This window comes from Heterodontus francisci, chromosome X (assembly GCF_036365525.1).
Source record: "Heterodontus francisci isolate sHetFra1 chromosome X, sHetFra1.hap1, whole genome shotgun sequence".
Classification (NCBI taxonomy): Eukaryota; Metazoa; Chordata; class Chondrichthyes; order Heterodontiformes; family Heterodontidae; genus Heterodontus; species Heterodontus francisci.
Genome location: NC_090421.1, coordinates 10,426,635 through 10,449,263, shown reverse-complemented (window position 1 = coordinate 10,449,263; position 22,629 = coordinate 10,426,635). Strand labels below are relative to the sequence as shown.

Below are 22,629 nucleotides of genomic sequence, written 5' to 3'. Positions count from 1 at the left end.
GGCTGCAACCTCAGATGTCCTACATAGATACGAAACACAGACTCTTCCAAGCCTCAGAAATTATAGGCGGCCGGGGAGTCCGTGAATCGACTGAACTGCCTGTTGTCACGGACCACCGCATGCAACACCCTCCAGGCCAAAGGGAGGACTCCCACAGAGAGAGCCCTTGAGCAGGGACCCCCCGGCTTCTCTGGATGGAAGGATGGGAGGTATGATATCTGAAGTCTGATGGATGCTCTCAAAACTTTTATACAGATAAATGGAGCGATATGCTTAAGGTTTTATATAACCAACTGCAAATTACTGATTCCAGCTATTGTATAAATATTAGAGGGGGGAGTCAGTAATTGCATTGAAACTGCTTTCTCTTAAGTGTTAGTTTGTCCTTGTGCTATACTATTAGCACTATTAGGTGGGACATTGGATAGATCAGGGTTGGACCTGAGGCCAAAACTACTTGGGTTCAAATCCCAACAGGATTCACCCAGTCAATCATCCATCAGAGTTTGCTATGTCTTGGGGTGCAGGGAGAAAACAGGAGACTGCAAGACCTGAGCTGTGCTTCTCCCCACTATTACAGTATCTGTCTTTGGATACACCTGGCTGTTTTTCCAAAGACATGTTATGCTGTATATCAGGCAGAAGAGTCAGCTACAGATTGCCAGAGGTTCTACTGACTGCCCATCCAATCAATGTATTGAACTTCGCCAAAGCTTATTTTAATAATCTTTGAAGATTCTTGACGCCAATGAATTGCAGTCCCTGGGTGCTTGGTCTGCTCTTTAAATGTATAGTAGAACTTAATAACAAATAAAGATCCCTGAAGGGGACACTGGTAAAGTAAATGTGTGTCCTATTGATTGAATTTTGGTTTTAATACACCATTGTTCTCAGGTCTGGGCATAAATTAGGCACTTGGATCTTTGTGTTCATGCTGGATCACGTGCAATTCCAAAATTGGGTAATTCTGAGATTATTTCACATTTTACAACTGATGTGACTCCTAAAAATAGGTCAGTGAATAATTTACATTGATTGCCAAGTTAACTGATGGTGGTGGTTTAGTGTGCACGGGAACGTGATGATTAATGGCACATTTGCTTTGTTGCCCATTGCAGCCCTGAAACCAGTGACAAACTGGAAAAGTAAAGAGAGTAATGGGACTGCTGCAAAGGTAATGGACACCACAGAATGAAATACATAAGAAATAGGATCAGGAGTAGACCATTCAGCCCCTTGAACCTGCTCCGCCATTCAATATGATCATAGCTGATGTTCTGCCTCAACTCCACTTTCCTTCCCACTCCCCATATCCATTGATTCCCTGAGAGATCAAAGACCTATCTATCCCAACCTTGAATATACTCAATGATGGAGCATTCACAACCATCTGGGCTGGACAATTCCAAAAATTCACAACCCTCTGAGTGAAATTTCTCTTCATCTCAGTCCTAAATGATCAACCCCTTGTCCTGAGACTGTCCTCCTGTATTCTAGATTCCCCAAACAAGGGAGACAACCTCTCAGTGTCTAACCTGTCAACCCCCTTCAGAATCTTGTATGTTTCAATGAGATCACTTCTCATTCCTCGAAAGTCTTGAGAGTATAGACCCAATTTACTTCGCCTCTCATCACAGGACCACCCTCTCATCCCAGGACCCAATAAAGTGAACCTTTGCTGTACTGCCTCCAAGGCAAGTATTTCCTTGCTTAGATATGAAGACCAAAACTGTGCACAGTACTCCAGGTGTGGGATCACCAAAGCCCTGTACAACTGTAGCAAGACTTCTTTATTCTTGTACTCCAGTCCCACTGCAATAAAGGCCAACATGCCATTTTCCTTCCTAATCGCTTGCTGTACTTTTTTTTATTATTCGTTCATGGGATGTGGGCGGTGCTGCCTAGGTCAACATTTATTGCTCACCTGCATGCAGACTTTGTGTTCCTTGTCCAAGCACACCCAAATCTCTCTGAACATCAACATTTAGATGTTTCACACCTTTTAAAATAATCTACTTTTCTATTCTTATTACCAAAGTGAATAACCTCACACATCCCCACATTATACTCCATCTGCCACCTTGTTGCCCACTCACTTGACCTGTCTAAGTCTCTTTGCAGCCTCCTTGTGTCCTCCTCACAGCTTGCATTCCCACCTAGCTTTGTATCATCAGCAAACCTGGATACATTACTCTCAGTCTCTTTGTCTAAGTCATGAATATAGATTGTAAATAGCTGAGGCCCCAGTACTGATCCTTGTGGCACGCCACTAGTTACAGTCTGCCAACCAGAAAATGCCCCGTTTATCCCTACTCTCTGCTTCCTATCTGTTAACTAATCCTCTATCCATGTTAATATATTGCCCCCAACTCCATGAGCCCTTATCTTGCGTATTAACCTTTTGTGTGGCACAAAATCGAATGCCTTTTGGAAACACTAAAGAATATAACATATAACCAGAAACACCATTGGTTGAAATCAAATATATTGTTACCCAGTATGGGAGGTTATTTAAATGAATGTATTACATTATCAGTATAATATTCTATGTATACAGAACCACCTTTTTTTCGGGTTTCACAATGCATCAGTTTTTGACACTATCATCTGATTAAAAAGATTAACTCTGCTATTCTAGCAAAACGTTTCATGATTTAATCATTACTTCAGGAAATTTAGCAACAGCCAAAGTGCTGGTGGCTTCTTCACTCTGCCTTCTTTTCAGATTAACCCCACCACTGTGGCAAATCTAGCTTGTCCCTTTTGTATGATGCTGTGTTCACTGCTCCACACTCTAGCATATCCTCTAGAGGGCGAAATCTTCATTTAGTCACCATTATTGAAGCTCCAGGATACAGTAAACTACAAGGGAGTTGGAACGTTTTCACTAGATTACTAAGAGATGATCTGCATAAGCAAGAAAGTGCCGCTCTGTTGGATCTGGTCATGGTTGACAAAATCCAGAACATGTCACAAAGTGAAATTTGTACAAAATTCCTCTCAGCAAGGCTGGTGTTATGAAGATCATGGGTCCTGTTAAGTCTTATTTTTACAATGTATATTCCACGCTGGCATCATCAGTGACTCCCATAGGTGGACCTAGCATTCACTACCAACTGGAGTGTGTCTTCACCCGCCTAATATTTAGTTAAGATATGACACCCAAGTGTTGAACAGAGAGAATTTGCCACTGTTTGTTAATTTCTTTATACCTCTTAGCCTTGTTGGCTGTCTGAATGAAATGGATCTTTGCCTTGCACGCACAAGTGAGGGGTTTGCACCATTATATTCAAAGGTACAGTGTGTCATTGCATGTCTTGGTGCAGGTGCAGAAGTATAGGACAAAAAACAGGCAATTCCGCCCACTTGAGAAACTCCTTCCAGCCGACTGTGTATAATTTGGTTATGCTGGCATGGAATTTCCCTAATTTATTTCATTCCATGTCAGAGGTGAATAACCACAGTTGAAAGTTTCCACACATTTCTCTGCCTCTTCCCCGTGCTCCTGACCCCACCAAGGATAAATTACAGGATATTAATTGAACATTGCGATCTACCCTCACCAGTTACATTCCACAGATCGCACGTGCCTGTTTTGTTAACAGGGCAGGAATCAATATTGTACAGAGTATTCATTGGCAGAATGGAACGTGTGCGTGACCATGTGAAGGTTAACGTACTTCTATTTCTGACCACCTTGCGAGCCCTGTTAACTTCAATCTTGACTTTCAGAGAAAATGGGTATCTGAATGATCTTTACATGAAATCTTTTGCGTGATTTCCCTTACGCTTGCTAACAGCCATGGTGGCAGAAATACCTGTCCCACAGCAAGTGCTGAGACTTGACAAGTTCATACAGGCTTTAATTATTGGCTGACACAAGACCAAGTTTACTTGCATACAAGTGTGGATCATTGACGACACACACAATGGGTGAGATCTGAGATAGTGTTAGGAGCCCATTCCTGCACATTTTTATTGGAAGTGACTGACCACACCATTTTCCTCATTTTGTATTTTTGCAGAATAGAAAGAGAACTTCATCAGTCTGGGCAGTAAAATAAATCACTGAAAATGTATTTAATAGTGCAAAAATATTAATAGTGTAATCTGTGTTACCTTCCATCCACTCTAACCTTGATGATCTGTGGTATTGAACTCACTGACCCTGGCTTATCCACATGTTCCCTGGCAATTGAGGAGGATCAATTGGCAATTCTTTGTCACTGAAGGAGTTTGATGCAGCAATAGGTGGGCTGTGACATGAGTTAACCTTGGACAGCTGCAAGCAATCCATAAGTCACAATCACAAAAGAACTAAATTGCATCACCCAGTAACCAGCCTGATGTTTCATTTAATTATGGCAACTCTGCATTTATAAGCAACAGTCATTTTTCGCCCTTTATCAACTTTCTCTGAGACTTTCCCCTTAATAGTACCAGGAATCCTGGCTGATGGTTCCCCCTTGTTGCCCACTGACACTTGGTAGCGCCTACCCTGACAGATCAGCTAGCAGCACAGACTAGGGATGGTAAGTGAAGACATTTGCATAGCGCCGGTCACAACTTCAGGACCTCCCACAGCGCTTTCCAGCCAATGAAGCACTTCTGAAGTGTAGTCACTGTTGTAATGTAGGAAACGTGGCAGTCAATTTGCACACAGCAAGCTCCCACAAACAGCAATGTGATAATGACCAGATAATGTGTTTTTAGTGATGTTGGTTGAGGGATAAATATTGACCAGGACACCGGGGAGAACTCCCCTGCTCTTCATTGAAATTAGTGTCCTGGGATCTTTTACATCCACCTGTGAGGGCAGAGGGGGCCTTGGTCTAATGTCTCGTCCGAAAGACGACACCTCCAATGGTATGTAAGTCACTGGAGCGGGCCTTGGACCCACAACCCTTCTGGCAAGAGTGATACCAACTGAGGCACAGCTGGCATCTTCTTGGTCTAAATGGTTCAGTCCTACACAGGGCAACAAATTAACCCACTGATATGAGTGGTTTACAGCTACCGCGAAAAGCAGCTCAATAATTTCCATCTTCACTGTCTGTGGTGCATTATGGATGTATCCTGGCAGGACAAAATCACAAACGTGGCAGTCCTCTCAAAGGCAGAGCTTCCAAGTGTGTTGGCACTAATCAAACAGAGGTGGTTTTGGTGAATCGGACATATCCGCAGGATGGAAGACGGTCATATACCCAAGGACCTTCTGTATGGTGAGGTAGCCGGGGTCAGACAACCAGTGGGGAGCCCAAAGCTCCGCTTCAAGGATGCTTGCAAGCGTGACATGAAGGCCCTAAATGTTGACAATCACACTTGGGAGTCAGGGAAATGGTGACACATCCTGTGGACTGGTGTGCACTACCACGATGACCAGTTGTTACAGCAGCTTGGCAACAGGGGCCAACACCAAAAACAACAACTCACAGCGTCACTTGGCAGCTTCACGTGCGGCACTTGTAGCAGAACCTGCCTCTTAAGGTTTGGTCTTCACAGCCATCAGCAAAGGTGCACCAAGAGAAGACACCCCACCTAAATGGATTGTTTGTTGCATGTCCATCATTTTTCATAGATGGAAGGATGACAACTGAACGGTCACGCTAGCTGGTACTGGAATTATTAGTTGAAATGCTCACAGAATAATACTATGATTTTCAATTTGAATAGTAACTATAGAAATCACAATGAATTATGTAATCGCGAAACAGGAGGTCAGGTCATGACTAATTCATGTTGTGCATGTGGAGAATGTAGAGAGACTACAACCCCCAGAGTTCCTGCTCCGTCAGTTTCAGAGATCGTCAATTTCACCGCTTCCTCCAGCTCGCAGTTCACTCGAAGGATGTCGAGTCAAACACTCGGGCTCAACGGGGCTTCGCAGGGACCTTCTCCGCACCCTGGCTTGTGCAACATGATCGCCAGCAGCAGGAACATTTTCATGGGCAGGAAGAGGAAAAGAGTGGCCCAGAACCCGACCAGGTGAGTGGTTCCGATTCTGTTGAATCTCCCCTTCTCTCAGTGGAGTTCACCATATTCTGAGGCAGCGCAGTGTTATTGTGTGTGATTCTTGGGGGGTTGTTGCCACTTTTCAAAAACAAAAATTCAGCCACGCAATTGGCACACAGCATCAAGAGTGGAGACGAGCCAGTTTTCTGATTTAAAATTTTAATTGTCAGTTGAGTATTTTAAACGAGCTTGTTTTGGGGAGGTTTGACTATAAATGAAGTGATGGGAATGCCTACTCTCACTGCCTCAAGTTCCTTAAAATATCATTGAATCTACAAGTGGCTGTGTCGTTTGTGCGTTTTATCGACTTGAGCTGATGATTGACTGAACTGCTCGCAGAGATTGTTTTCGCAGGACTTGCACTGAGAGTGTTTATAATGAATTGGCAAGTAGCCAAACTCAAATGGGTGCCATGGGGGATCTTGCTCGCAGCCTCTTCCACTTAAGCACACAATATTATAAATAAATATTTCCATTAGTTTAACCTGTTGTGGAGAATTAATTTCCCCTCCCCCTTTATTTATTTCTGTTCTCTCTGCCGAGTGTCTACTCTTGTTGTTCCAATACCATCTGCTTTTTTAAAAAAACAAGCATTTATTTTGGCTCTGATTTCACTTTGGACTGCTTACCAACTAGTACTTTTTGTAGCCTCCAGGATTTTTGTTGCAAAATTGCATTACTTGAGCTGCAAATGGTGCAACAGCCCCCATCCACCACCTTCAACATTCACTCCCTCCACCACCGACGCACAGTGGCAGCAGTGTGTACCACCTACAAGACACACTGCAGCAACTCACCAAAACTCCTTCAACAGCACCTTCCAAACCCGTGACCTCTACCACCTAGAAGGACAAGGGCAGCAAATGCATAGGAACACCACCACCTGCAAGTTCCCCTCCAAGCCACACACCATCCTGACTTGGAACTATATCACCATTCCTTCACTGTCGCTGGGTCAAAATCCTGGAACTCCCTTCCTAACAGCGCTGTGGGTATACCTACACCCCAAGGACTGCAGCAGTTCAAGAAGGCAGCTCACCACCACCTTCTCGAGAGCAATTAGGGATGGGCAATAAATGCTGGCCGAGCCAGCGATGCCCACATCTTGAGAATTAATATTTTTAAAAAGGCTTGAAAATAACTCGTATCTTATACTGTTCTTTAATCCTCACTACCGTACTGAGTTAGAAAGTGCTACTTGAGTGATTAGGAGACTAGAGATTAAGATACATGAGAATAGAGTCACAGAAATGGGACTGTCCTCCTGTCATCCAAGGCAGTGTCTGCTTTAGTGTGGATGTATGTGATGCATTTTAGATTTGAAGAAGGCTTTTAAAAAAAAACATAGACTCAAATTGTTGCACTAGCTGTGGCTGGTGATGGGATGTCACCAACCGCACCTTTGGCATCCAACCTGGTTAGTGCTTTGCCGGGCAGCCTTGCCACTTTGATTTGATGTACATTGTGGAGGAAGTTTGGCGCTCATCAAGGTGGGGGTTCATGTCAGGGTGTGAAACACCTCCCCATCGCGGACACGTGGGGCTGAATATTCACTGGGCGGGAGATTTGCGGCAGTGGATTGGCCGCCTGTCCGCGCACACCCTGATTTTTGTCACCATTAGATGTTAAATGGGAAGCCAATTCAGCCCCATTCGTTTTACACCCTGTTTGGTACTGGAGGTTTACCCTCCAGGCTTTGGCAGCAAGTCAGCTATAGTGCAGGTTACATGTGGAGCAAAGTTCCTTCCGCTATGATCTATCAGTGTGCCTTTATTTTAATCTTTGAACAGCCCTACTTTACAGTAGTAACTATGCTTCAAATTATTGCATTGGCTGTGAAGCACTTTGGACCATTCTAAAAAGGTGAACAGCTCTATGTAAAGGCAAGTTCATTCTTTATTTTCTCAGTGCAAGAAAAAAGGACTTGTATTTATACAATGCTTTGCACTGGCTCAGGATGTCGCAAAGCGCTTTACAGCCAATTAAGTGCTTTTGAATTTCCTCATTGTTGTAGGAAATGTGGCTAACTTGCACTGTGGCCTCAGCCTTGCAGCTAGGTAGCTCAGTAACAAAATAAAACTTAAAAAGTATCTGGGGTGAGGTACTGGAGGGCACCATACCCCAGCAAGACTCGGCACCTTCAATAGACGAGGAGTAAAAACACCGGCAGACAATGAAACAGGAAGCATGTTGAACTTTGTGTGTTGAAGCCCTGGTTCCATTAATATCAGGTTGACAGGGTGAAAGAACACTGGGGAGAGGCTCGACAAACTATTTTTGTTTGTCAAGTATCAGGGAAGAAAAGCTCAGCAGACTGAGAGTTAAATGAGCCCTAAGCTGTTGCTGGAGTGAGTGTATAGTAGGTAATCTGTTGTCCACCTGCTAAAAATACATTATCTCCGCCCACTCCAGGCTTTTAAAAGCTGCACAGCTTTTAGTTCATTTTTACCATGAGACAATGGGTTTTATATGACTATGGTATGAGTTCTTGTGGCTTTTGTTTCAAAAACCGCTGTTGTTCCACTGTAGTCAGTAAAGCTTCTTCCTCCAGTCTCCTATGGAAAAGGATTAGGAGGCTTTAACACTCAATTGAGAGCCAATTGGAACCCTTCTTTTTGAATGTGCGTTTAAAATAAAAGTAAACAAAGCATTTCTAGAGGGATGGATTTGAAAAGCGGAGAAGTTAATGTTAAAGCTGTATAGAACCTTGGTTAGAGCACACTTGGAGTATTGTGCACTGTTCTGGTCTCCATATTGCAAAAAGGAGATGCAGGCACTGGCGATAGTACAAAAAGGATTTACCCATCAGGAAAGATTGGACAGGCTGGGGCTCTTTTCTCTAGAAAAGAAAAGACTGAGGGGTGATCTGATAGTGGCATTTACAATTATTAAGGGCTTGATAGGGTAGACGTAGAGAAGATGTTTCCACTTGTGGGTGAGGGCAGGGCTAGGGGCCATAAATATGAGATAGTCACTAATAAATCCCCCAATAAAGAATTCAGGAGAAACTTCTTTACCCAGAGAGTGGTTGGAATGTGGAATTTGCTACCACAGGGAGTAGTTGAGACCAATAGCATAGATGCATTTAAGAGGAAGCTGGATAAATACATGAGGGAGAAAGGAATAGAAGGATATATTGATGGGGTGAGATTTTAGAAAGATGGGAGGAGGCTTGTGTGGAGCATGGTGCAGTTGGGCCGAGTGGCCTGTTTGTGTTGTAAACTAGATAACATGATTCTTTGAAACACAGTGATTAGACTTGGGTCTGCACCAGAAAACTTAACTTACTCATTGAAATGTCCAAAAGCCTGAATTCAGCATCACGTCTCCACAAGCACGAACTGCCAGAACCCTGCAATCTGATTGGGTTTTGTTTTTTTATAAACTACCTTTTTCCAACAAAAAAAATTGTTGGTTTGACAGAATTCACTTTCTGGCCAAAGTAACACTTTCAGCTCCAGAGCTACAATACACAAGTGTACAGTACAGTGGACAAAGAACCACACGTGCCGTACAGAGGAAATCTCATTCTTGACCCTCCTCAGTGGTGACAATGGATGTGTTGTTAGCTGTAGATTTAAAGCTGCTGGATTCATTGGAACAGTTTACAATTGGCTATTGCTTGCAATCTCTGGTACATGCAGTTGTTTCAGATTTGCATTCACAACATTTACATTCCTGGTCATTGTTGGGAGGTAACTTTGTATATGGTAGCAGTAAATAAAGGGCAGAGCTCAGCCTGCTTACAGCTAGAAGAAGGTGGTGTTCGGTGTTTAAAGTGGCAGTTCATTTTATTGCTGGCAGCAAAACTTTGGCTCTGGCACTGAAGAAGCCAAGTATACATTCACCACAACTATTATTTAGTGCTCACAGGATAATTACAGCTGAGGAGGTTTATTCAGCCGCTCTAGAAAGAATGTGGAGTTCCCCTCATTTCTGTTTCTTACAGGCAGGACAGGTTGAGAGAGCAGTTAATGAAGCATACAGTACTCTAGGCTTTATTAATAGCATCATAGAGTACAAGAGCAAGGAGGTTATGTTGACCTTGTATAAGACACTAGTTTGGCCACCACTAGAGTATTGCGTCCAGTTCTGGGCACCATGCTTTCGGAAAGATGTGAAAGCATTGGAGAGAGTACAGAAAAGATTCATGAGAATGGTTTCAGGGATGGGGAACTTCATTCACGAAGATAGATTGGAGAAGTTGGGACTGTTTTCCTTGGAGAAGAGAAGGCTGAGAGGTGATTTGATAGAGAATTTCCTGATACCAAGCCTAAATTTGTCCTTTACTTGTGTGAGTGTGTGGTCCCTTGCCCCACATTTGCAACTTAAAGTGGTATTCCAGATTCAGCTTTTCCATTTCCTTAAAAATCTCTATAGGATAAAGGTTGCTCCAATCAATTACTGATAAGAATACTGTCAATGAAGCATTTTAACATTGCAAATTGCTCAGTGTCTATGTAAGAACTGCCACAGGAAATGTTTCTAAATAACAGAAAGTAAGTGTTTCATCTAATGGAATCCTTTGTGTTGGTATGTTCCAGTTGGTAGATTGTTCATGTTTGTACATTGCCCCTCCCTGTGCCCATTCACTGTGAGGCACCCATATGCCAGGTGTCACCATTCTGCCTCCGATCTCCAAGATAGAAATGACGCATTTACAGATTAAGTTTTTCTCTCTCTCTCTCTCTCTCTCTCTGCAATATTCTCCCTTCCTCTCTTGAAGGCAAGGACATCGTGAGTTTTAGTTGGACACTGGTACCTGAATATTGTTCATGTTTGATTCTTGACGATGAGTATTGGAAGGTTTTGTCACTGCAGAAGACATTGCAATGACACCAATGCTGTCAGATGTGTCCACTTCCAGCAAGGATTGCTGGATATTTCAACAACAGCAACTTGCATTTATATAGCGCCTTTCACTGGAGTGTTATCAGACAAGCCACCGAAGGAGATATTCGGACATGTGACCAAAGGCTTGGTCAAAGAGATGGGTTTTAAGGAGTGACTTAAAGGAGGAGCGAGAGATTTAGGCAGGGTCCAGACAGTTGAATGCCAATGGCGGAGCCATGGAAATCAGGTGTGAGCAAGAGGCCAGAATTGGGGGAATGCAGAGTTCTTGAAGGGCTGTAGGGCTGGACGAGGTTACAGAGATAGGGAGGGGTGAGATCACGGAGGGATTTGAACATGAGGATGAGAATTTTAACATTGCGGCTTCCCCCTCAGTGATCAGCTGACTCAGACCTTGGGATCCTCCTGGTGTGTTATCACTCAGCACTACACTGGACAATGCACCAAGTGACTGGGCCATTAGGCCAGAATAGTTATCACTTCCAACTTTGCATTAGTCCCTCTCCCTGGTGGACCTTCATGAGTTCCCCATTCCACAATGGCCTCATTCCACCCAACCTCTGCATTCTCCCCCAACCTTGTATCCCTGATCATACCCTTCTCTCTTTCAGCTCCAGTTTCCTGTGTGTTCCCCTCTCCCTTCACTCTGTTGTCAGTGGCAAACCTCCCCCCTCCCTGCCCCACTGTCATGACCACACACTTGGGAACTCACTCCTTAAACCCCTCCACCTGTTTCATCCTTTCTCCACCTTCAGAAGCCTCCTTCAAACCCACCTCCCGAAACCTCTTTATTTTTGGGCCTAACCCTCAACTGTGATGTGCTTTGGTACTTTGTGCTGTGTTAAAGTCTCTGAGCTTGATAGATTCCCCATATGCCTCTCTCTCCAACACATATCCTATTTATACAATATAGAGTGAATCCCAGTCAAAATTGAGCTCTCTTTGAAATGTTTCAGGATCAACTTGTTAAAATGAACAGGGCGGACTGGATGGTTCATAAAAGAAATTGGACCAATCTTTTGAAGGAGAGAAGGAAAGTTTAACAGTGGCTTGGCATTTTTCTGGATCAAAGATGCTGCCACCAGCATAAGGGTTTAGCTGTGCAAACATTTGGAGCGCGCTGGCAGACTCCAGTCTCCCATGATTTCAATACAAAAGAGTTCCAGGAATAAATGCAGCTTTGGGAAAGTGGCAGAAGCCGGCACATGACAGGTGGAGAGAGCACATCCTGTGTGTGGTCTGTGATTGTGACCATCACTCTGATTGGTGTCACACAGGTCACCTCCGAGATCAAAGGAGATGCAAAAGCTAAAGGGATAAAATGTGCAGATAAATGCTGGTAAATGGCTAAACACGTTTATGGGGGCAGGGTTTGGGGGTTCCTATCTGCACCAATCCTACGAGATCTATATTACTGGTTACTTTGGTCACTTCACACAGTTAATCAGTTGTGAACAACCAGATTGCAATTTAACTGAATAGGACTTTCTCTCTCTTTAGTGGGTGTCTCATTTTTATTATTATTACACCTCTGAAGTGTTTTGGGACATTTTTCTATGTTAAAGGCACTATATAATTGCAAGTTGTTGTAATAACATTTTCTTTGTGTCTGCCTGTTTTTCTGACTTTCACACACCTCTCTCTCTCGCGCTCCCCCGTCCTTGTATGTTTCCCTCTGTGAGTGCCAGACTCTACTCTTTTTTTTCCCCTTTCCCTGTCACACTTTTTTTTTAAATGTCTGTCTCTCTCTCTCTCTCTCTCTCTGTCTCTCTATCTGTGTGTATCTCTCCCACGTTTTGGTCATCCTTTCCCCAGAACTACATTGAGTTGTATTTGGGATAAAACCAAAAATGGAACAGTCCCAATCTCTGCTCGCCCCCAACCACTACTTCCCCTGCCCTAGATTAATAAAATCATTTACAAAACGGAAGCTCTCGGTGTCTTGACCTTTCCCGATTACTGAGGTGGGCTCTGACTTATCAGCAATGTGAAAACTGCATGGCCAAGTGGTCATCCTTGGAGGGCGTCGAGCGGCCTCATGGGACGGGGAAGTGAGGGTGTTGGGGAAATATCCATTGAAGTGGGACTTTGCTCCTGGAGGCAGTTCAAACAGGCAGATCTGTCAGGTAAATATATTGTTAGTTCTGTGAGTGGGTCAATTAATAAGGGGGAGTGCACCAATATACTGGTATTCTGGGCTTGAACAATGTTGGTCTTTATCTCCACTCAGTTGCACAATGAGCAAGGCTGACAGGTGCTCTAGCCTGGAGTGCTGAACGTGAGGCCTCTTGAATGACGTGAAATCATGTCATGGTTACGTCAATTCCAATGTAATTTTTAAAATATATAATACCCATGTGTGTGCTTTTGTTCAGGATGTAATGCCTCTTTTCCTTGGAGATTTCCCCTTTCCTTCCTTGCTATTCCTGTGCTCTTCCCAGCCTGTAGCTGAGACGGTGATTGGGTGGCCTGTTGCTGGGCGAAATGAACACTCGATGCTGGAATGAGCCACTGGGGAGGGCACACCGGGAGGATACACCGGGAGGACTGGATGGGGTTGCCAACTCTGGTTGGATGTATTCCTGGAGGCTCCATCACATGACCTCCCGCTGCCAACTGCCCCACCTCTACACTCCTGCCATTGGTCCAGCCTCCGGACAGCCCACCTGACCACGGCCAATTGGAAAGCAAACAGATTCTTTGTTACCTGATTAGATTAATGCTGACTGCCGATCACACTGCCTCCGCTCCACCTCATTTCCAATATTTTGATAACGAATAGTAAAAAAGACTTGAAACTAAAAATGTTCAAAGAAAATAAGGGAAAGCACTTTTTTTTTAAAATGCCTCTGATTATTCTCCTGGGGTTGTTCAGGAGATTCATCTTCAATTACTGGAGACTCCAGGGCAATCCTGGTGGGGTTGCAACCCTCGGACTGTTGTAGGAGAGGGAGGGGCTGAATCCATTTGGCTCCCTGTTAAAGGAAGTGTTTATCTTCTGCGTAACAGAAGTTGGGCATTCAGATTGTGGAGGAATCAAAGGCACTAAAACCACACCTGGAAGACAGTGAGTTGGTGCCATTCTACCTGTTGAAAATGTTCATTTAAAAAAAAAATTTGTGGTCTTTGGGTGCCACAGTCGTGCCTCTGTGCTGCAGCCCCTACCCCACACCAGATGAAAAAGGATTGCAGAGATCCCCGTCCCGCCTTATCTAAAATGCTCAGTGTTGAGCTGAAAGGGAAGACTTTGCCCGAGCAAGCCTAAATACTGTGACAACCAAAAACAAACACAACAGATGACCACGTGACTTTGTGGTATTCAAGCTTTGCACCTTTTCCATTAACCACCATCTTGGCTCTCGTCTTGTAAAATTGGCTGCATTCCAGGAACCTCTTGGCCGTTGATGCTTTTTTAATGAAAGATCTTTTGAGTCCACAAAATCCTTTTTGTGGTTCTTAGTTGTCATAGAGTTATACAGCACAGAAACAGGCCCTTCAGCCCATCGTGTCTGTGCCGGCCATCAAGCACCTATCTATTCTAATGCCATTTTCCAGCACTTGGCCCGTAGCCTTGTATGATACGGTGTTTCAAGTGCTCATCTAAATACTTCATAAATGTTGTGAAGGTTCCTCCCTCTATCACCCCTTCAGGCAGTGTGTTCCAGATTCCAACCACCCTCTGGATGAAAATTCTTTTCCTCATATCCCCTCTAAACCTCCTGCCCCTTACCTTAAATCTATGCCCCCTGGTTATTGACACCTCCGCTAAGGGAAAAAGTTTCTTCCTATCTATCCTATCAATGCCCCTCATAATTTTGTACACCTCAATCTGGTCCCCCCTCATCCTTCTCTGCTCTAAGGAAAACAACCCTAGCCTTTTCAGTCCCTCTTCATAGCTGAAATGCTCCAGCCCAGGCAACATCCTGGTGAATCTCCTCTGCACCCTCTCCAGTGCAATCACATCCTTCCTATAGTGTGGTGCCCAGAACTGTATGCAGTACTCCAGTTGTGGCCTAACTAGCATTTTATACAGCTCCATCATAACCTCCCTGCTCTTATATTCTATGCCTCGGCTAATAAAGGCAAGTATACCATATGCCTTCCTAACCACCTTATCTACCTGTGCTGCTGTCTTCAGTGATCTATGGACAAGTACACCAAGGTCCCTCTGACCCTCTGTACTTCGTAGGGTCCGACCATCCATTGTATATTCCCTTGTCTTGTTAGTCCTCCCAAAATGCATCACTTCACACTTCTCAGGATTAAATTCCATTGGCCACTGCTCCACCCATCTTACCTGCCCATCTATATCGTCCTGTAATCTAAGGCTTTCCTCCTCACTATTTACGACACTACCAATTTTCGTGTCATCTGCGAACTTATTGATCATACCTCCTATATTCACGTCTAAATCATTAATGTACACTACAAACAGCAAGGGTCCCAGTACCGTTGCCTGCAGTACACAACTGGTCACAGGCTTCCAATCACATAAACAACCCTCGACCACTACCCTCTGCCTCCTGCCACTAAGCCAGTTTTGGATCCAATTTGCCAAATTGCCCTGGATCCCATGGGCTCTTACCTTCTTAACCAATCTCCCATGCGGGATCTTATCAACATTAACAGCTTTACCTTCATCTACACACCTAGTCACCTCCTCGAAAAATTCAATCAAATTTGTTAGACATGACCTCCCCCTGACAAAGCTGTGCTGACTATCTTTGATTAATCCCTGCTTCTCCAAGTGTAGATTAATCCTGTCCCTCAGAAGTTTTTCCAAAAGTTTCCCTACCACTGATGTTAGACTCACTGGCTTATAATTACCTGGTTTATCCCTGCTACCCTTCGTGAATAATGGTACCACATTCGCTGTCCTCCAGTCCTCTGGCACCTCTCCTGTGGCCAGAGAGGGTTTGAAAATTTGTGTCAGAGCCCCTGCAATCTTCTCCCTTGCCTCACATAACAGCCTGGGATACATCTCATCTGGGTCTGGGGATTTATCCACTTTTAAGCCCACTAAAACCTCCTCCCTTTCAATGCTAATTTGTTCAAGTATATCACAATCCCCCTCCCTGATCTCTACACCTACATCGTCCTTCTCCATAGTGAACACAGATGAAAAGTAATCATTTAAAACCTCACCTACGTCCTCTGGCTCCAGACACAGATTGCCACTTTGGTCCTACTGTTTCTCTGGTTATCCTCTTGCCCTTAATATACTTATAAAACGCCTTGGGATTTTCCTTCCTCTTGACCGCCAGCATTTTTTCATGCCCCCTGTTCGCTCTCCTAATTACTTTCTTTAAGTCCCCTCCACCCCCCACCCCCCCTTACACTTTCGATACTCCTCTAGGACCTCCGCTGTTTTCAGCCCTCTGAATCGGCCATAAGTCTCCATTTTTTTTCCTTATCCAATCCTCTATATCCCTTGACATCCAGGGTTCCCTGGACTTGTTGGTCCTACCCTTCACCTTTACAAGAACGTGTTGGCTCTGAACTCTCACTATTTCCTCTTTGAATGACTCCCACTGGTCTGATGTAGACTTTCCTACAAGTAGCTGCTCCCAGTCCACTTTGGCCAGATCCTGTTTTATCATATTGAAATCGGACTTCCCCCAATTCAGTACCTTTTATTTCAGGTCCATCTTTGTCCTTTTCCATAACTACCTTGAATCTTAGAGTTATGGTCACTATCCCCGAAATGCTCCTCCATTGACACTTCTACCACTTGTTCGGCTTCGTTCCCTAAGATTAGGTCCAGTTTGGTTGGACACAATCTATAATTGTATTGAAGGTGTTTCTCACTTCATGTGGGAACAATAGGAAAAATCCTTTGCATGTTAGCACTGCTCAGGATTTAAACGCTAAACAAAACAAGCTTATCTTTAACCTGATTAGTTGGAGGTTACATGAGTTCCCCTGCTGCTATTTTCTGTTCTATTCACTTTGAGCTGTCTAGTGTTTGATTCTGGATCAGGTTAAGGGTACTAAGATGAAAAGCCACTCTTCAAAGTGACTGCAAAACTGGATCAGAAATCCAATGACCCTTCCATTAACCCCCAACTTGAAGCGAGAAGGTGACTTTCAACCGTGCAGCTCCAGTGAAGGCAGAGGTTTGATATGTACAAAGTAGAGGAGTGGGGATTAGCAAATACAGTGACTCAGTTGTACTTGTGTAATAGTTTTCGTTTATAAACAAGCGGCATAATTCATTGCCAAATACAGAGATGGGAACCGCTCCTGTTAACTGTTTACTGTTTGCATAGAATTTACAGCACAGAAACAGGCCATTCGGCCCAACTGGTCTGTGCTGGTGTTCATGCTCCACACAAGCCTCTTCCCACTGTACATCATCTAACCTTATTATCAGATCCTTCCATTCCTTTTACCCTCATCTTGCTTCTGCTCAAATGCACCAATGCTATTTACCTCAACTAGTCCTTGCAGTAGCAAGTTCCACATTCTCACCACCCTTTGAGTAAAGAGGTTTCTCCTGAATTCTCTGTTAGATTTATCAGTGACTATCTTATATTTATGACCCCTAGTTTTGGCTTCCTCCATAAATGGAAACATCTTCTCGACCCTATCAAACCTCTTCAGAATTTTAACGGCCTTGATCAGGACACCCTTCAGTTTTCTCTTCCAGAGAGAAGATCCCCAGCCTGTTCAATCTCTCCTGATAGATGTAGTCTCTCAGTTCTCCTTTTTAAATGCAATTATATAAAGTCATGGTGAGACCCCATTTGGAGTACTGTCTTCAGTTCTGGGCATCACACCTGAGGTAGGGTATATTGGCCTTGGAGGAAGTGCAATACAGATTCACCAGAATGATACAGAGCTGAAAGGGTTAAATTTCCCCCTAGTTCTGGACCCTCCCCACTGGAGGAACTAGTTTCTCTCTATCTACCTTATCATCTCCTTTCATCTTTAAATCCTTATATTATGAGGAGAGGCTGCACAGACCAGGCTTGTATTCCCTTGAGTACAGAAGATTAAGGGGTGATCTAATTGAGGTGTTTGAGATCATTAAAGGATTTGATAGGGTAGATAGAGAGAAACTATTTCCTCTGGAGGGAGTGCAGAACAAGGGGGCATTACCTTTAAAATTAGAGGAAGGCTGTTCAGGGGTGATGTCAGCAATCACTTCTTCACACAAAAGGTCGTGGAAATTTGGGATTCTCTTCCCCAAAATGCTGAGGGTCAAGGGGGAACTAAGGGTATTAAAAGGGATTATGGGACCAAAGTGGGTAGATGGATTTAAGATACATATCAGCCATGATCTAATTGAATGTTGGAACAGGCTTGAGGGGCTGAATGGCCTCCTCCTGTTCCGATGTCACCTGAGCCCTCTGGTTGAAATAACATGTTGAACTAGGAACATAGGAGCAGGAGTAGGCCATGCAGCCCATCGAGCCTGCTCCGCTATTCAATACGATCATGGCTGATCATCCACTTCAATGCCTTTTTCCCACACTATCCCCATATCCCTCTTATGCCATTTGTATTTAGAAATCTGTCAATCTCTACTTTAACCATACTCTATGACTGAGCTTCTCTACTGGAGTAGAGAATTCCAAAGATTCACAACCCTCTGAGTAAAGAAATTTCTCCTCATCTCTGTCCTAAGTGGCTTCCCCCTTATTTTGAAATTGTGTCCCTTGGTTCTAGACTCCCCAACCAGGGGAAACATCTTAGCTGCATCTACCCTGTCTATCCCTTTAAGTATTTTGTAGGTTTTAATAAGATCACCTCTCATTCTTCAAAACTCTCGAGAATACAGGCCCAGTTTCCCCAATCTCTCTTCATAGGACAGTCCCACCATCCCGGGAACAAGTCTGGTGAACCTTTGTTGCACTCGACCAAAACTGCACATAGTACTCCAGGTGCGGTCTAACCAAGGTTCTATACAATTGAAGCAAGGCTTCACTACTCCTGTGCTCAAATACTCTTGTGATAAAGGTTAACATACCATTAGCCTTCCTAATTGCTTGCTGCACCTGCATGGTAGCTTTCAGTGACTTATTGACGAGGACACCCAAGTCCCTTTGTACTCGTAACTAATATGCAGCATTGCCTTCAGAGTTGTCACCCAGTGAGTTATGGGCCGTGTGAATGTAAAGCAATATTACATGGCTCCCCATGCTGTATCATTCTGTGTAAAATGGCAGGCTACATGGTGTCTTGGCTTGACTACATGAGGCTGTGATGATTCTTGACTGTCAGTTAATGGATTTAATGAAGAGTCTGTTTGCTTTCCAATTGGCCTGGGAAGGCAGGGATGGACATGTTGGGTGAATGGTGGGTGGGTGGATGGAGTTGTAGGCAGGAAATCATGTGATGAAACCTCCAGGAATATGTCCAACCTCAGGAGAACATATCCTGGTTGTGCCAGTGTGACATTTATCCACTTCTCTCATCAGCCAGCCTGGAGCCTCTCTGAGCAAGATTGTAGATTTAGCGCTGAATTAAGAGCAGTGGCTGCATGCCAAGTTGGAACTGGAATGATACTTGGGGGTGGGTGGGGGGGGAAAGACAGGGAAAACTTTAGAAGTGAAAAACGGGAACAAGACTGCTAAACTGGGTGGAGTTGGGGGAGGACATTCCAGCCCCTCCCCTCTATACAGTGGTGCCCATTTGAACAGTTCACTATTCATAGGGTGAATCTTAAAGTGCTGATAGTTTTTTTTTTCTTCAGCTTCCAGACATGTGAGGGCTTGCTTGCTGCAGCATCCATAGCAGTGTTTGTGCCTGTGATGTGCAGGATCAAAGCCACACTGTAACACCGAGTATGCTTCTGTAAAAGCTAGTTTTTGGGTGGACGTGGACCTATGCCAGCTTTTATTTTGCCCTGGTTTCCATGAACGCTGTTACAGTGAAGGCTGGGATGTGAACTGAAGCAAAATAGTAGAATTTGCACGTTGACTGAGCAGCCTGCGTTAGATGTTTTGCTGTGCCAATTAAACCGGGATCAAGTTAGGATATGGGCAGCAGAGTGTTGGGTGAGCTGAAGTTTATGAATGGTGGATGGTGAGAGGCTGGTCAAGAGAGTACTGGAATAGTCAAGTCTGGAGGCAACCAAAGCACTCAATACACATGAAGGGGTAACGCCCAGGGTGTTGGGGTGGAAGCAAATGGGTTTGCGTTTCATGCCATGTGTTACCTTGGTGAGGTGCTGGGAGAGGCTGCCCATCTCGAGAGACACAGAGAAGGCAAATCCGCAAAAGACTTGGTGTTTGTATGGCAGCTCATCGTGTCTCAGCGATGCGCCAAAGTGCTGCACGTACAGTGAGTTACTTTTTTGGAGTGCACCGACTGTTGTTATGTCGGCAAATGCAGCAGCCATTATGGGCACAGGAAGATCCCAGAAACAGTAAGGAGATGAATGAGCAGTTATAGAAGCAAAATAGCGCGGATGCAGGAAATCTGAAATGCGAACAGAAAATGCTGGTCTGGCAGCATCTGCGGAGAGAGAGAAACAGAGTTAACGTTTCCGGTCGATAGTCTTTTGTCAGAGCTGAACCGCTAACTTTTTTTTTCTGTCTCCGCAGATGCTGTCGGACCTGCTGAGCATTTCTAGCATTTTCTAGTGAATGAGCAGTTAATCTGTTTCAGTGGTGGTGGTTGAGGGCTGAATGTTGGCCAGGACACTGGAGGAACTCCCCAACTGTTCTTCACATAATGGCCTTGGGATCTCTTGTGCCCATCCGGGAGGGCGGACAGGCCCTCGGTTTAACGCCTCGTCCGAAACAGGCCGAGGAGAGACAGAGAATTTCCCTGGGTTGCTTTTCAGCACCTCCTGAAGGCTGGTTGGTTGGAATGAATCATTGGTAGCACCAGGAGAGAATTGTGCCTGGGGAAGAGAGCCAAAAATTGGGGAAAGAAAGAAAATATCTCGAAGAGAGTGAGTCTTTGATTAAAAACAACAGGATGTTTCAATCTTGGCAGGCAGTGAAAGATAAGTTGGGACAAGTATAGACTTAATTAAACTTGGAAGATGTACCTCATACCAAACCACGCAATGTAAAATTACTACTTTAAAAAAAAAAGCAAGGTATTGACTGACCAGTGAAAGTTCAGTTCTGACTGAGGAGGAAACCATTCAAACTGTTGTAAAGACAATTGCCAAATAATTTCACATTACTTTGGAGTGTTAGCTTGGCTCAGTTTGCAGCATTCTCATGTGGCTCAGAAGAGGGTGGGGGCGGGGGTTATGAGTTGAGCATCTTATCTTGGATGTCACTCGGTTACAAGATGGAGGGAGTGCTACACAGAGAGAGAAACCGTCCTTCAGATAAGACGCTGAAACATGGCTCTGCCTCCCTGTTCGGGTAGACGCTAACCATCCGGTGGCACTGGCTGTGGGAATGCCGGGCGTTCTCCTGGAATTGGCCAGCATCCCTCCCTTGATGAGCATCAATCACCAATAATGGATACATTGGTAATTCATCATCTTGCTGTTTTAAGGGATGTTGCAGGCGCAGAATAGGGTTATGTTTGCCTGCGTAACAGCCACTGAACTTGCCGAAAGCCACTCATCGTGTTTTGAGGCATTCCAGGGTGATCGGCCACAATATTGAATCGCACAACACCGAAGGAGGCCATTCGGCCCATCGTGCTATGCCGTATATATAGATGCAAGCGGTGAATTTTTTTCAGTTCCATTCAGAAACAAACATTGTTGACTACGTATGTATGAAGGAAGGAATTGATTTAACAGAACTGCAGTTTAGTTTGCTGATGACACCTTGGGCCAATGTCAGCGACTTGGATGAAGAGGGTTAATCAGAGATAATGCAGCAGGCTTGACTGATTCGTTGAAGGGGCTATCTTCATTTTCTATCGTAACTAAGTGAAAGTTTTAAAAAAAACTAATGTAATTTTGGCCATTTTGAAATAATGCCTGGGACATTTGCAATAAAGTCTGTGGTGGGAATAAATCAGAGGCCGTGCAGACTGCTGAGGTGGGAAGGCTCCTTGAGTTGAATAGCCTTTGTAAAGGGTAGAAATATGCTGGTTCAATAGTCGTTGATGTTTACCAGTGCCAATTGCAAGGGCATCCACAGCAAAGGGTCCGGACAAGTGTGGTAAAGTTCATGGGAAAGCTGAGCAACAAGCTGTCACAGAATAGTGATAAGAAACGGTGTAAAAGGAGCCAGTCCACCTTTCAGTGGAGACAGACAGTGAATTCTCCACAGAAAAGGGAAGTCTCGGTTGACATAGTTCCTGGAACAGATAATCAGTGTTCCGTTGGGAGGATTGCCTTACAGCAGGAATGTAGCACAGTGTCCTTTTACTGCTGGAGACATGTTGCTGCTTGGCTGGTACTTGAAATTGGTCGTAAATAAAGATCAACTTTTTAAAAATATACATGTATAGTCGTGTCTGATCTACAGGCCTGAACCCAACTTGTATTTAGAGACATGGTGCATAACCTTTTGGCTGACGGTTGGCGGTGGGGGGGGGGGGGTGATGTTGGAGAGGTTGCCTGTTTTTGTAGGCAAGATTGGGTTGGTGGGTGGGGGCAATGGTGAACTTTTACTTAACAGAAGTGTGGTGTCAGGATTGGAAGGCGGAAACAGTTTGGGACTCCTAGTACCTCAGGCATTCCCAGAGAAGAACATAAGAAATAGGAGCAGGAGTAGGCCATTCGGCCCCTCGAGCCTGCTCCACCATTCAATAAGATCACGGCTGATCTTCTACCTCCGCTACACTTTCCTGCCCTATCCTCATATCCCTTAATCCCCTTGGTGCCCAAGAATCTAT

The 22,629-nt window shown here is 44.4% G+C and overlaps 1 protein-coding gene across 1 annotated transcript in view; it reads left to right on the top strand.

The window, feature by feature from the left end:
- Positions 1-5,804: 5,804 nt before the first annotated feature.
- The window catches only part of LOC137358652 (aryl hydrocarbon receptor-like), an 89,279-nt gene continuing 72,454 nt past the window's right edge, over positions 5,805-22,629 (top strand). Inside the window, exon 1 of the mRNA XM_068024796.1 lies at positions 5,805-5,985. Within this exon, the coding sequence (XP_067880897.1) occupies positions 5,849-5,985 (137 nt within the window). The 5' untranslated portion in view covers positions 5,805-5,848. The remainder of the gene's footprint in view (positions 5,986-22,629) is intronic.